The sequence below is a fragment of the Nyctereutes procyonoides genome, unplaced genomic scaffold, assembly GCF_905146905.1.
Source record: "Nyctereutes procyonoides isolate TBG_1078 unplaced genomic scaffold, NYPRO_anot_genome, whole genome shotgun sequence".
Taxonomy (NCBI): Eukaryota; Metazoa; Chordata; class Mammalia; order Carnivora; family Canidae; genus Nyctereutes; species Nyctereutes procyonoides.
In genome coordinates, this window is record NW_026575146.1 from 63,878,542 (window position 1) to 63,894,175 (window position 15,634).

The 15,634-nt window shown below is 50.1% G+C and overlaps 1 protein-coding gene across 7 annotated transcripts in view; it reads right to left on the minus strand.

The window, feature by feature from the left end:
* Nucleotides 1-6,830: 6,830 nt before the first annotated feature.
* SPIN1 (spindlin 1) overlaps nucleotides 6,831-15,634 on the minus strand; it is a 77,816-nt gene continuing 69,012 nt past the window's right edge. For all 7 annotated transcript variants that reach the window (XM_055311006.1, XM_055311004.1, XM_055311005.1 and 4 more), the window contains 2 exons: nucleotides 13,436-13,669; nucleotides 6,831-10,214 (listed from right to left, as the gene is read on the minus strand). In XM_055311006.1, coding sequence (XP_055166981.1) covers nucleotides 10,015-10,214; nucleotides 13,436-13,669 — 434 coding nt within the window. In that variant the 3' untranslated portion in view covers nucleotides 6,831-10,014. The remainder of the gene's footprint in view (nucleotides 10,215-13,435; nucleotides 13,670-15,634) is intronic.

Genomic DNA, 15,634 nt, shown 5'->3' on the forward strand with positions numbered 1-15,634 from the left:
ACCGCTCCCCAGGACCCCTCAGAAAGAAGCCCGTCACAGGGCGGACACGCTCCCACGTACCACAGCAAGCCACACCTGCACACACCGCTCCGCAGCGACAGGCGCAGATGGCCATGGCCCGCAGCTCTAAGTCCAGCACAGCCACATGGGGCTGGGATCTGGTGCTTCTCCTCGTAGACCCCGACTGCCACCAGCAGGGCCATTCTAGGGTGAACAGCCATGTTCAGGAATAGCACCCTGTGTACAGGAAGCGGTTCTGTCCTGGTCCTCTCTCCGCCCAGCAGCCTGAGCAGAGGCCATACGGCAGGGCTGGGGCAGGTGGACCTCATGCCTTCTGGGTCTGCACCCCTGCTGACCACAGAGCCATCGTCACCAGGACTACACTCATACTGGCTGCTGGGCTGCAGCAGGGACTTCACGAGAGCAGTGCCAGGTGACCACGCCAACACTTGGGTGGCCAGGGACACTGGTCACGATGTTATGGGAATGCAGGCTGGCAGCCAGAGCTCCTGAAGGAGGACAGAACAGCTGGGGCACCTCCCGACTCGGCTGAGCACTGAGCTTCGCAGGAATGCCAACGCGCTTGAGGCTGGCGGGCAGCTGATGGGAGCAGGGAGCTGTTAGGATGGGCTCTCGGGTGACCCCGGGGCGCACTTGCTCCAAGCGTTCCACCTTGGTGCTGCATAGACGACATGCCTCCTCCCACCAGAGTGCTTCCAGGAGGATGCTCTAGACAGAACTTCCTGTGAACTAGGTCGTAACCATCTGAAAACATCCATGACACGAGATTCTTACAATCTTGCCTTTAAAGGTCATAAAAAAAACACATCCATCAAGCATAAAATTCCATTACCATGATCCTTAAGAAGGATCCCTAATTAAAGGCATGATCGTTTTACTTTGATTTATAGACATTATTGGTTTCGCAAAGTGCAGAGGAATTTCAGCAGGATGTTTAGTTACATAAGGAACTTTATTGTCTTGAAAAGATTTAGCAACTAGCCTCAAACTAAAGCGGCTGATTATAATAGCCTCTCAAATCAATTCTGAAGAACTTCTACTTTACCTTCTGCTCTGTGCTAAATCAGTATGTGAACTATTCAGTAAAACTCAGCATTCTTTCCACAGAATAAGGAAAACATTAATGTGCCTTGGTTTTCAAAAGTCCTATTTTAAGTTTCTTTCTTCCAAATATTTAAGCTTTTTGAAATCCACCAAATGGAGCGATATCCCCACCCAAAAGGGAAGGCTGGTCTTTTCCTCCGAAGGAGGCAGAGGTAACGACAGAGGGAAATTGGGCAGCTGCAGACAGGATGGGCGTCCAGCAAAACCACAGGCAGCTAGCTCTTCAGCCCGCGGCCAGCCTGGCACTGCAACCTGAAACGTGAAAACACGTGACACAGTTTTAGGATGTTTAAGATAACAAAGACAGAAAAACTAGGGAAAAAATTTCAGGGTTTTCTGCCGGTAACGGGAAACGAGGCGATGGCAAACAAGGTGACGGCTGTCTCTGGGATCCACGTTGGGGCTGCCGGAGCATGCACGCATCCTGCCAGGCATCCCGTGGAAGGTCTGGGCCTCGGACGCACTGGACTCCACACTCACAACACGGGGTTGGCTCCTGGGCAGCTGGGAGCAATGCCAACGGAGGACACGCTGCAATCTGTGCCTTGCTGTGTTCCATGCCGCTCTCTGGTTTCAGAGAAATGAAATGTTTACATGGCAGTTGGCAGACGGGATCTCCTCCGGGGAGCATGGCACAGTGGGGAAGACATCAGGAACAAATGTCCCCGCGGCCCTGTGTCCATCAGCCAATGCCCAGGCACAAGGCAGCTCACTGGGCAGGGGGGCACGGACGGCCTGATGCAGTGACACTGGGGCCAGCACCAGCTCCACCACCATACACACAACATGGTCTACTACCTTCTGAGCTGTTTTTGTGAACACTACTCATCTTTCCCAAGTGCTCTGAAGAAATGGGAAATCGTATTATTCTGGATAAAAAATGAGAAGTTTGGAGAGGTTAAGACAAACCCTGCAAGGAAAGACACTGGGGTATAGAGAAGTCTGCAAATAGAACGGAGACCAGATCCCACGACCTGCCAGGGTGGTTTTCTCGGCCCGGGGAACCGGCCCAACAGCACGGTTCCTGCAGCTGCCGTGTAACCACGGATCCGGGGGCCACAAAGTTTAGGAGCAGTTCTGGATGACTGCCCCCCAAGGTCAGACCACAGGGGGGGCGCCCCAGCACTCCCATGTGTGGTACCGAAGAGTGAGCAATGTTCCATGGCTCTGCTCACAAATCCACCACTCAAGGATGCAGAACTTTAAGGACAAACTAAATACACCCGTTGGCTCCGTGACACGTCCTGGGGGCTAATGGAATCATGTGTCCATGTCCATACGTACACAACAGACCAGAGGGTGTGTGTTTGCTGCTGTCTGAACAGCATCAATGCTCAATCAGGTCAGAACGGACTGGGTGACGGATCAAAGATCCGCTGGACAGCAACACCGGGGACTCCCCTATGAAGTCTCATCAAACCCTCACCTCCAGTTTTGACGGAGACTGAGGTCCAGAGCATCCCCTATGCAGCTGTCCCTTCATCTCTCTGCTTCCGCAAAACCACAAGGACGTGCCCTGGGAGCCCATGCACTCAGTCTCCCCGCCTCCCACAGAAGACGATGCTCTTACACACCAGCTTCCAGTCTCTCCTGTGAGAACCTTTGTGTTTGTGTCTCTGGAGCAAACACATCAAAACAGAATGAGATTCTGCAGCATTTTAAGTAAAGCAACAGGCTTTACCTAGAAAACATGAGGAGGGGGCGCCTGGGTGACTCAGCAGTGGAGTGTCTGCCTTTGGCTCAGGGGGTGATCATGGGGTCCTGGGATCAAGTCCCACATCGGGCTCCCTGCATGGAGCCTGCTTCTCCCTCTGCCTGTGTCTCTGCTTCTCAGTCTCTCTCTGTCTCTCTCACAAAGAAAGAAAAGAAAGGAAAGAAACAAACCATAAGGGGAGGAATATTTAATGCCCAAACCAGAGAGGCACCTGGTGGCTCAGTCGGGTTAAGCATCTGACCCTTGATCTCAGCTCACAGCTTGATCTCAGGGTCATGAGTTCAAACCCCGAGTTAGGCTCTACACTGGGCACTGACCCTACTTAAATTAAAAAAAAAAAAAAAAATCCACATCAGGAACTTAATGAACAACGGAGGCCACAATCACGATGAACTTTAACACCTGCAAATTTCTCGTCCCCTAGAAACCTGGTCAACTCTGACAACTTCTCTAAGAGGGAGCAGTGTCAGACATTATCAGAAAGGGGAAGAAAAGCAGCCACTCGGGGAATGGCAAGGTTCACTCCTGCCTGCGAGCACATCTGCCCCTCGCCGGACATCATGGCCTCTTCTAAAGAGCACGACCTCCCTGTGTGGCAGCCACCATCCCTGAAACAAGACCTGCTTTGTAAGTAACAACTCATGGGGAGCCAGTGGCCACCACATCCTCCAGCACCGCGTCTCCAAGAGCTGTAAGGAGCAGCGTGAAGCTCAGGGCCCATGACAACATGAAAACACACGAAGATTCCCATACACACCTTTATTCGTGTCTTCTTCTCAGTCACCATAAAACAAACTGCATAACACATCGCCAACACCTCCACGGTGCTTTATGGCAACGAAGTGGGCAGACACTAGAGTTCCGTGAAGGGTACCGATGACAACCTGCCCACTGTTCCAGGATATAGGACCTGTGAGCCGAAGCCAACCATGGAGAAGGGAACATGGCAAGGCCTGAGGGACAACGCAGCCTCTGTGAGGGCGGCAGACCATCCCTGCTCAGTGGCTGGTGGCCTCTACATCAGGTGCGCGCTGCCCTGGACCCAGGAGGCTGGCCAGGGCTCTCCCCATGCACAGGTGAGGGCAAGGTCAAGGGCAAGCTGACCTGCCTAGAAGTGCTGGCGGCCACACCTAGAACTCTATGATTTCTCACTTTTCAGTGTGTGACATCTACCCGCGCCCCTTTTATACCAGAATAGAACCTCAGTTATCACTCAGAAAAGTCTGTCAAAAATAACGCCGCACCAGTGAGATTTCTTTCCCATTAGGTTAACAGTAAGAAAGCCCAACTAAATGTGAACATGGGCCGTGGGCTGCAGGGTGCCCCCCAAACTACACTCCAGGACCTCGGACCTCAGAAGGGGATGGCGTGTGGAGATGGGGTGCTAAGGAGATTGCTGAGGTTTAATGAGATTAGACGGGAGGGACACGATGCAGTATGACTGTGTCCTTACAGACAGAGGGAAGGCCACATGTCTACACAGCCAGGAGAGACCTCAGGGGAGCCAGCCCTGCCCCACCTGCATCCTGTCCTCCAGCCTCAGCCCTAGGAGGAAACCTGCCGTTAAAACCACCTTGGCCTGATGCACACGGCATGAGGGTGCTCTCACCATCGCCCCCCATGGCCCACTGTGTGGTCAGAGCACGGCCCTTAAGAAGGCCGGTGAGGGCAGCTGAGACACGTCTGGGCTTCTGAGTACAAGTGCGAGTCCAACAAAGGGCCCTCTGGGAACAGGGCCAGGACCCCGAGTGTGGACGTGACCCCTCCAGCTGCTCAGGCAGGAGTCCCAGCTGCAGGATGACATGGACAGGGCTCCATCCCCTCAGACATGCTCCTCAGCCCCTGACCACTGCTCCCCTGCACAGGGCCATTCTGGAGATGACGGAGACGACACGATCAAGGGGTGAAGGTGACTGGACCCGAGCATCACAAGGCAAGCCGAAGCAACATTCTGCTGAAACGAGGCCCCCAGTCGGTGACACGCACACAGTCCCCAGTAAAGAACTGCTGGGACAGAGCCCTGCTTGTCTCCCTGGTGGGGATGCCCCCTCTGGTCACACGTACACACAGCGCCTGAACAGAAGCCACCAAATGGCTCACACATCCGGCAGGACACAAATTCAAGGCAAATCTCTAAAGCTACTTCTGCCGTCTGCAGCCGAAGCCGACTCCAAATTCGGGATTTCAATCCAGGGCAGCCAGCTCTGCATTTGCGCCAAGGTCCATAGAAGGCCTGCCTCTATCCTGTTTGCTCACACCCGCCATAGCCATGCCAACACAAAAACAGTTTCCCAGGTAGGTGTAGGTGCTGATCCATGAAGGGCTCTGGTAGCTCACCCGGGGCTTCGAGCCCTGTGCTGCCCGAGCACCCAGGTCCACAGCGCGGAGCTAAGGGGCACGGGGACTCACCCACAGGGCACACGGCGCCCTATCACCCGCTGGAAACAGCTAGCAGAAGGAAATGTGAGCCAGGGCCCGCACCTCAGTGTCACCATCGCCTGGGCTGGCAGGGACCAACGCACCACCTGGTCTAAGCAGAAAGACGCAGGGTCACTTTTAGCAAAATGATGTGCCAAGACAAAAGAACCCAAAACCATCTGTCACAGAGATCTCTAAGCTGAAAGATTTCACGGCTAATACAAGGGCCGAGAGACTCTCTGAAACATCCACAGAAATAACGCAAAGACTCCCCTAACCCTGAGGCTCAGCAGCCTGGGAGCTTACAGACACGAGGTGAGACCATGTACGTGGGCTCAGAAGCCTCAGTCTGACGAGAATACCTGGACATGTTCAAAGTATCTTTGAAACAGAAAAAAAAAGAAAAAAGAAACAGAAAATAGTTCCTATAATCCTGTAATGGAAGCATACATTTCTTCAGCATAATTTGAAAGTAAGAAAACACAGTTTGCCATTGACTTAGGAAGGAAGGTCAGAGAGGTGTCCAGAGAGACGGCCGGGCTCTGGGTGCCCCAGGACCCCACAGCCCTCTTGTGGGCACCTCCCACCGACCTGGGGTCCCACACCATGATGGCCGAAGGCTGTGGAGTACCTCCCACACCTTACTCACCACCAGCGCCGTGGCTGCGCCAAGGACAGTGGAACCGGCTGGCTCCCCCACAATCCTCCAAGCCAGGACTGCTTCAAACAGACCCACTCGCAGGCCTGTGGCCAGCGGCCAGCGATCACCCATCCTGGGAAACCTGCCGCCCCTCTCAAGGAAACGCTTCCCCAGCTGCGCCTGCGGTAGCACAAGGGTTGGTGCATGTCAGGAGGACGACATGAGATCCGCCCTCCACCGGCGGTGCCAGTCCAGCCCCCGAGTCCCCAGCACTTGCTTGCAACTCCACACAGCCCTGGCACCCGTACCCACAGCCACCAGCATAGCAGGAAGGTGGCCTGTCCCGCCCCAGCCTTAACCACGTGATCCGTGGGCCCAGCTCAACAGGGAAACATCAAAAAACAAATCTAATTAAAGGCACATCATGAATACTCTTTAAACCTCACTGATTAAAATTATACCCAGGAAGATAAAGCACAGAACACACATGCCGTTTGCGCCCCCGTCTGGAGATATGGAGCTCTGCCCCTGCACTTGCACTGGTTGGTACTAAAGTATTAACAGCATTACAAGCAATATACAAAGCAAAACTAGATGTGAAAGTACAAAATACGCATTATTTAATTCTATTTAAAATAATTAAGTTTAAAATTTTATGGTAAATTTCTCATGAATGGCAAACCACAAACTTGATTATTTTGGACTACGCATCTGGAGTATCACTTCCTGCCCGTCTCCCCTCGGGGACTGCCAAGTGTCCTCACGCAAGTAGGAGTTCGACTTCTTCCCGTTTCTGCGTGCGTCGGACAGTTGACACGTGGTGAAAATGGGGAAAAGGTTACTCAGAATCATATAGTCAAACTTTAGAAACTTTCCAGAAGCAGGTTTAACACATCACATTTTGCTCATGAGCACAAAATTTACAGTCAGAAGTTGCACATAAAGGGTTTATTTTAAATGTTTTAAGGATAGGATAGAGTTACATCATAATTATAAAAATTACTTACAGAATTAACAGATTTATATTGTTTATACTTCTAAATGCAGAGAACAGGGAACTGTCTACACATCGTATAAAATAAAATTAAAATTAAAAATGAATTCAAGCTTGAAAATGAGGTCATTTACCTAATTGCAAGATGCGAACACGACGACCCCTGAACTATACACATCCGCTCACACCGCACTAATGGTGGAAATACAAAAAGCGCAGCATTTCCAAGGAACCACAGACATTTCGACCATAATTATTTTGTTATAATAATTGTTCCTGTTTTGTCTTTGGAGAACTTTCTTTTTTTTTCTTTTTTTTCTTTTTTTTTTAAGACAATCAGCTTAAGAATGTTTTCAGGCACTACAATTTGTGACAATCAGAACAGTCCTCTAATGGGTCCACAGCGTTCAGAGATTCAAGCCCAATGCACTTCGGGGTTTGGCACGTAAAACAAGGACAGGAATGAACTCTGGCTTAGAAGTAACTGTGAGGCTTCGAGAATGCACAGTCCCTTCAAATGCTGCACGACAGAGCTGGGAAGTCACCTGCTGCTGGCACTGCATGGCTTCGCCAGTGCACTTTCATCCTACGACCACTAAAACGGCACAGGAAGCAAATATACAGAAAACTGAAAACAAATAAAAACAAAGATAGAAAAAAAACCTAAATATCTTTCACATGCAAGTTCAGTTAGTTACATTGAACATCCTACTTAGAATAGAGCATGCAAAAAAGGATGGTCTGCGTCTAAGGTTCTCCTCGGAAGCTTCACGTGGCAGCCGGACGTCACACGCACACGACACGAGAACACTAGAGCAGGTCAGTGAGGAAGGCCGGGACATTTTATACAGGTTCAGGTCTTGTGTGGTCACAAGTCCCACGATAATTTTGGAAACTCATGTTGGCCTCCTAGAACAAGGAACCAACATTCTGATAGCAGGAAAAGGCAAGCAATGCATGCAGATCTGAAACGTGAGCCTAGAACGAAGCCTGAAATACCGGGCGAGGGAGTGCAGTCAGTCACCGCGCAAGTGTGGGCTGAGCCACCAAAAGTAAAAAGAATGGGGGGAATAAAGAACACAACAAAAAAACCCCTTCCCCTTCCTTCCACCCTAAAGGCAACACATGGAACACTGATTAACATAACGGTGATCGTCACGTTCATCTGGGGAGTGGCAGACCACGTAGTACTGAAGCTGCTACAGGTACTTGCAGGAAAACCCCAATGCAAGTCACCAAGTGACCCAACCCTCAGGACACTTCCCAAGAACACTGGTTTTCAGCCTGAAGCCACCTCGTCACGTCCGGGTGCACACACTGGGCACACCCACTCTATTGGCACACGTGTCCACATGCGCTTGGGAGCTGGGCCCAGCCTGGAGATTCGCATGCAGGGACTGTGACGAGAGCCTCCAGGGAAGGAGGTGACAGGTGTGCAGCATGACCCCTGTTCAAGCAGGAGGAGCGTCTGAGACCAGGTGCTCACCGCAGGGAGACAACCTACACAGGCCGGGCGCTGCCCTGCTAGAGCGCGCAAGGTGACCACCCTACAGCACCACAGCACACAGCCTCACCATGCGGACAAGCATGCCGAGGCCACAGCTACAGTGTCTCTGAGGCCTCACGATCTGGGAGCTGACTCCCAGAACTCAGGCAAGTTTTCCAATCTCCACAAGAGACTGGTCTGACGTCCTGCCTCTCTCCTGGCTTTCATACGGTCAGGGCTCATCCAAAACAAAGGGACAGATGGCCATGTCGCTGACACACCAACTACCTCTGCGGGTCTATTCCGGTGAAGCCCACCTTGTGGCAATCAGCCACGAGAAGGTCGTGCAGCCACAGGCTGCTTCCAGGCACACCCGGGGGGCTAGCGCAGTGACCGGCCCTGACGTGGCAGGGCCCCTGGATGGGGAGAGCCCATATCAACAGCACTCGAGGAGCAAGACTGTGCAGCACCACAGAAGGCGGCCGGGGACCTGGCTGTTGTGCATCTAGATCCTCTTGTGGGGAAAAGCCTTCTGACCGCAACCATGTACCAGTAAGAACAGTAATAAAAATAAGTGTTCCAGAGAACCTGCTGGCAGGCGGCAACACCATTCTGAAACTTGTATTTCTAATATAAAAGCACTAGGTTCTGCCAGGAACTTACCACACACACACACAAACCACTGATGCACTGCTGCCTCTCAGATCCACGTACTAGAATCCAGACTGATTTGTACACATGAACGGACCGCTTGGGCCGCCCAAAACACACCTGCACCACTGTGTGTGCACAAGTACCTGGGCTTTGCTTTAAAACAGAAAGAGGATTTATGATTAAAAAAAAATGTAAACAAAAATTTACAAAGCTTAGAATTAAAGGCAGCTTTTGACCCAGATTTCTAATGTTTTGTTGAATTCTAATGTGGGTCCAGCAACTGTTCTCAAGGGATTCATATTTGGACTCATGATTTAAAGCCTCCAGACTGAAACAGTGTCTGAACTTCCGACTCCAGAACATGCTGAACATCCTGATGTTGTCTCCTGTGCCCACATTTAATTTTAAATAGACAGCAGTAATATACAAAATAGGACTGACTTAGGACAAGCACTCCTGTTAAACTGGAGAATATTATTGAACCCCCACCCCAATCCACAAAGAAAGGACTGCCAAGGAAGAGTGTGTGTGTGTGCGCGCGTGCGCGCGCGTAGTGCATATGGACACACACAGAGCTGGACAGGTAGATAGAGATACGTACACGTCTCAAAAAAGAAGGCAGTACCGACAGTACCAAACTACGCTTGCAGTGTGGCAGCAGAGAAGGAGAGCTATGGTGACGGGGAGCTGGGGACGATCCAGTACAGTTCTACACGACCGCAATGCTAGCTTAACTTGCACCAAACTTGCCTTAACTCCCCTCCAGACACACAGACTTCTTTTAAGAGGAAGGAGTTCCTTACACAAAATGCTTTGTGTTCACATAAATCTGTACTATTCAGAACAAAACCAGTTCTGCTGGCAGAGATTGTGGGTTCGCAGGGACATTTAAGCTTTCATTAAACTGGAAAGCAATCAAGTCTTTATGTCTACAAATTATACATTTAATAGTTCCACAAATTTGGCAAAGTTCATGATGACATCTAGGATGTTTTCACCAAATCGTAGACATAAATATGGAAATCGTCATCAAACTTGATGAAATAGACAGACGGTTTGGCCTCCACTTGATGAATGACCATGCCAGTCCTTTTAGAGCCGTCCTCTTTGGCATATTCCACTTGTTTGCCTACCAGGCTGTCCACAACTTCTCCTGGTTCCCTTTCTGCTGGAGGAGAATCATCTGTGTTAAAGAGGGGAAAGAAAAGAATTTAAAGTCAAATCTTAGGTATGTACCAATTCACATGTCTATTTTCATAATAATTTTTTAAAAACTTCACATCCCTGATTATCTAGGGCAAGAGTCGGCAATGTTTTCTTCAAGGGCCAGATGGTAAATATGTGAGGCTTGAGGCTGTACACGGTGTCTGCACAGACTACTCAGCTCTGCCAGTCACAGGGGAGCAGCCGCGGGGGTGCCTAAGTGAAAGGTGTGGCTGTATGCCCGTAAAACTTTATTTATTAAAACAGTGTGCCACCCCCCAGGACCAGGGTGGGTAAAGGATTTTAAAATCATAAGCAGAAATTCCCGTGGCTCCTGTGTAGTAACAGCTGAGAATGAGAGGTGAGGGCTCAGCAGGGCAAGACCAGGGAAAAGCTGAGCCCCACAGGACTTGCCACTGGTAATAGTGCCCCCTGGGACGCTGAGAAGACACACCCCCCCTGGGCTTTCCCAGGTCACCCCACCACACACAGTCTCCCCCAGCTCAGCTTCCGAATAAGAGTTCCCAGCTCTGATATGAGTTCCCGAGCTCTGAACACAGGTGCCCAGCGCCACCCTCCGGCCCAGACCAATCACAACAGGTCCCCCGGGTCCCCTGAGATGGCAGAGGTCCCCTCTGCCCGGGGCCTGCCGGGTGACCCTGGCAAAGCCACGCCATGCCACCCTGGGCGAGAACGGCTTGGAGCACAGCAACAAGCGACCACCGGCTCCCATGGCGAAGCTGGGAGCAGCAGGGCAGGTGCGGTGAGCTCTTCAGCCAGGAGCAGCACCGGCCTCCCACCCCAGGCGCCTTGCTCACACCACATGGAGCACCCTCAGTCTCGCAGCCCTGAGCCTGCCACCTCGACCAGCCCACGCCCAGCCTTGTTTCAGCGGGTCTCTGAGCAAGGAAGCCTGGCCAAGCCACAGGGCCGAGCCACACACTGTTCCCTTGCCAGGCAGTGGCGCCAAGCCCGCCTCACTTTAGGAGCACCTCCAGTTTACAGAGCTTCAGGAGCTTACAGAGCTTTAGGAGCTGGGACGGCCGCCACCTCAGCAACCCCGGCAGGATGTCAGGGCCTCTCGCCGAGGCCCCCCGCACAGAGGCCCCTGCACAGCATTCACACCGGAGCATTATCACTGTGGGCCAAACACTTACTGAAGCAGTTCGCTGATGGGAGGAAAAGAATGAAAAGGCAAGGGGGTCTGGGGGACACCACACACAATGCAAAGGCCCACGCTTTCCAACAGTGAGGCAGCAGAGTCCTTACTGTGGGTCCTTCTCTACAAAAAAGTTAAAAATCCAACTTCATATAGGCTGGAGAAATGCTCTTAAGGAACACTCTCCTGATAATTAAATTCCTGCCCATATAAATATTTTCCATTACAGACTTATGACAAACCCTAAGACGAAAAAGGTAAAAAGTCAGGGCCAGATGAGTACAAGTGCTGGAGGAAGAACCCAAACGAGAACAGACATGCTGTCACCCCATCCAGGCCAGGGAGCCCAGTGCTGGAGGCAAGGCTATGGGGCAGTTTAAAAAAGAACAGGCTTACCACCCAAAAATGAAATTAAGATAATAATTTCATTCATAACAGTATCAAAAAGAGCACAATATTCAGGAATAAAACCTAACAAAGAAGTACAAAACTGCTACTCTGAGAACATCAAGACACTGTTGATAGACATCTGTAAATCTCAGCAAAGCGGAGAGTATTCCTGTGCTCCCAGGTCAGAAGGCTTCACATTGTCAGGATGATCGGATTCAATCCCCCTCTGAGTCCCAGCTGACTTCTTTGCAGAAACTGACAAACTGATTCCAAAATTCATGACATTGCAAGGAACTCAGAAAAATCCAAACAATCCTGAGAGAGAACATAGGATTCAGCACTGCCCAACACCGTAACTTACCCCAGAGCCGGGTAACCGAGTGTGGCACATGCCCCCCAAGGCACAGGCACAGAGAGCAGCACCCAAACCCCAGGAACACAGCTGTCCATCCACAGCCAGCTTCTTTCCACCACCAGCAGGGAAACAAGTCTTTCCACAACATGGTGCTCAGACAATGCGCAGAATGAAGGTGGACCCTCCAGCACATCATGAAAATTAATGCAAAACATTTCAAAGATCTAAATGTAAGAGCAATGCCTACAAGACCCGTAAAGGAAAAGGAAGAGGTAGGTCATCATGACCTTGGCCTTGGCAAAGACTGTCAGACACAACACCAAAAGCACAAGGTACAAAAGGAAAACTAAAGTGGCCTTCGTCACAATGAAACACTTCTGTGCTTTGAACACCACCAAGACCGTGAAAAGAAACCCACAGAATATGAGAAAGTGTCTGCAAATCCTACACATGTGAGGAGATCCGCACCAAGACCCAGACTTGATAAACACAGCAACAGAATGGCGGCGACGAGAAACAGGCAGACAGCACCAATAGGCTTCTCCAAAAAAGACATGGAAACGGCCAGTAACACACAGAAGGCCCCCTGGCGTCTGTAGCGGTCGGGGAAATGCAAACCAAGCCCATGGTGAGGTAGTGTTTCGCAACCAGGACAGTTAGAGCCAAACGTCAGGTAACATGAAGTGTTTGTGTCAGAGCCCTGAGACACAGTTGACGTGCATGGAGAAGGGTACAGCGGTCTCGAAAACCAGTCTGGCGGTTCCCCACAGATTCAGCAGTGACCACAGACCCAATGATCCCAGTCCTCAGCAAGCACTCAAGGGAACTGAAAACAAACGTCCACTCAGAAACCTGCACACAAAGGTTTACAGCAACATCCTTCATCATCACCAAGAGGTGGCTGACAACACACGTGCCCATCAGCGGATGGGTGAATAAACGTGCATACAGTGCAATTGTACTTGGCCATTAAAAGAAATGAAGCACAGACACTTGTCACAACATGGATGAGCCCTGAAAATGCTGAGTTAGTAAAGAAGTCACTCATGAGGAGTCTACATGACACACTCCACCCACGGACAAGTCCACACCCAGGATAGGACACCAAAATAGCACAGGACTTGAGGCAAAAATGCAAAACTTCACAACCTATGTTTGGTGCATGACTAGAAGAATAATTTAACCCTCGTGATCAAAATAAAAGATACATGTGCAAAAATAGATCATCATATATCTCATTCTAAAATTCAAGTTCCTTTGGAATTATCAGAAACAAAGATTGCCAATATACACTTACTAGAATCGGGCATAATGCGAAGGTCGCCTTCTTTATAATCATCTAGGAGCTGGTACATGTACAAGACGGGATCCTTCTCGTAGGTGATGTAGAACCACGTGTTCATGATAGGGGCGCGCGCTAGGACCATCCCCCTCCACTCGTCCTTGGAGCCATCCTCCGTCTCAAACATGTGCTCTACCGCCTTGCCGATCATCGTGTCGGCCAAGTGTGCATCACTGATTCGAGAAGTCGCTGTGGACAAGAAGCAAACAACGGTTCACATGGGGGTTTTACAAGATCCGTACTGTGGAGACTGAGCTCCGGCAGAGGGACAGCCTGAGACGTGGTCCACGCACCACAGTAGTGGCACAAGGGCCAGCCGGAGGCAGCAGGGGCCAGGCCCACAGTACTGCTGGGGGCCCAGAGCACGGGCTCCCACGGCACCTCCTGGTTCTGTTCCCAGGCAGCTCCTGGTTCTTCTCCTGTACTCCTCTGCCCTACACTGATTCTACCTGGAACTTCCAAAGGTTTTATTCGAAGTATAAAGTGTTTAGTGTTAATGGTTACTTTATATACTGAGTAATCACAGCCTCACTCTAACTGCAGGGCAGGAGCGGTCACATACACCGTCACCCCCCTTCCCTTTATTAACACCTGGGTAACACAAGCCAGGGATGCAAGCTAAGAAATTTCACCCATGCCAGGCCAGAGAGGGGACTCTCATATGCATGGTGACCAGACTGCGCCTGGTGTCAGTCACGGCAGCCAGCGCTTTGGCTTAAAATGCCCCAGTGCTTCCACCTGGTCATGTGAAAATCAAACCATTTCCCTGGGCCTCGCAGCCTCCCTTCCTGGCCTGTCCCCCTGCCCCCACGGGCCTCTCTCTCCTTCCCACCAGGCTCCTCTGTTTCCAGGACCACAAGGTGAGATCAGCCCCACACCAGCCACCTGTCGTGTCCTCCACTTTACTTATTCCCTAATGACACCTGGCATCACCTGCAGTGATCCTGTTCCTGGCTCAGACAGCATCTGCATTCCCACACTGAGACCCCAGGGCGTCAACAACTACCGTACAAACTAATTCTCAGGCCTGCTGTGTGAAGAGGCTGGCGGACAATCACAACCTTCCTTTTATTAATAGTGGGAAAATCATGGAGGATCCTAATGATGCAAAGATTTCTCTTGTCCTCACATTTTAGACAATTGTCATTAAAAACAAATTAGCACTTCTATTTCACTCATTCATAATCGCTTCTATTTCTGTTAAAATTCAAAGGAACAGATTGTAAGTTCTTGCTAAAGATACTATTACCTAATTTTATTAGAAGGACACTCCAAGCACATATGGTGGTTCTCTCCACTTACACATGCAGGAATTCTCCAAAATTACATAAAATTCCCCACTGCACACTAAAACAAAGCCTACTACACTCTTTAGGCCAGAATTTCTCAAAGTTCGATCTCCAGACTCCTATATTCTTAAAATATTTCTGAGGATCTAAAAATGCACTTTAGCAAAAATAAATAAATAAATAAATAAATAAATAAATAAATAAATAAATAAATAAATAAAATGCACTTTAGCATATGGATAACTATCAGAATCAGCTGTTGGAAATTATAAATGACAAATCTACAGAATTCATTTCTAACAAAAAATAACTATCTTCTTATAAAAATGTAGTAGGAAGTGTGTAGCTTCACATCTCTGTACACCTCCTGATGCCCAGCTCTACAGGGCAGCCAGGTTCTCCTATATGCTCCAGTAGTCAGTCACATGCTCTTCCAGTGGACACACAAAATCCAACCTCACAAAGCCCTGCTGCTTAAAAGGGGCTTTTCAGGAAACCAGATGCTCCCCTGTGATGCTACTTGACAATCAACATGTGGTAGCTCCTTCATGGTTAAGTGTGGTGCAGAATCTGGAATTGTTATTAGCAAACCTGTCACAGTCACAATAAAACTGTCTCCAGAAGAGATAAAGAACTTCGACAACTCAGCAGCAAAAAAATAAATAATCTGATGGAAATTGGGCAAGGATCCGAATAGACATTTCTGCAGAGATGACAGACAAGTGGCCGAAAAGCATGTAAGAAGATGCTCAACATCACTAAATGTCAGGGAGACTCACATCAAAACTGACAGAGAGGGATGCCTGGGGGGGTTCAGCGGTTGAGTGTCTTGCCTTTGGCTCAGGTCGTGATCCCAGGGTCCTGG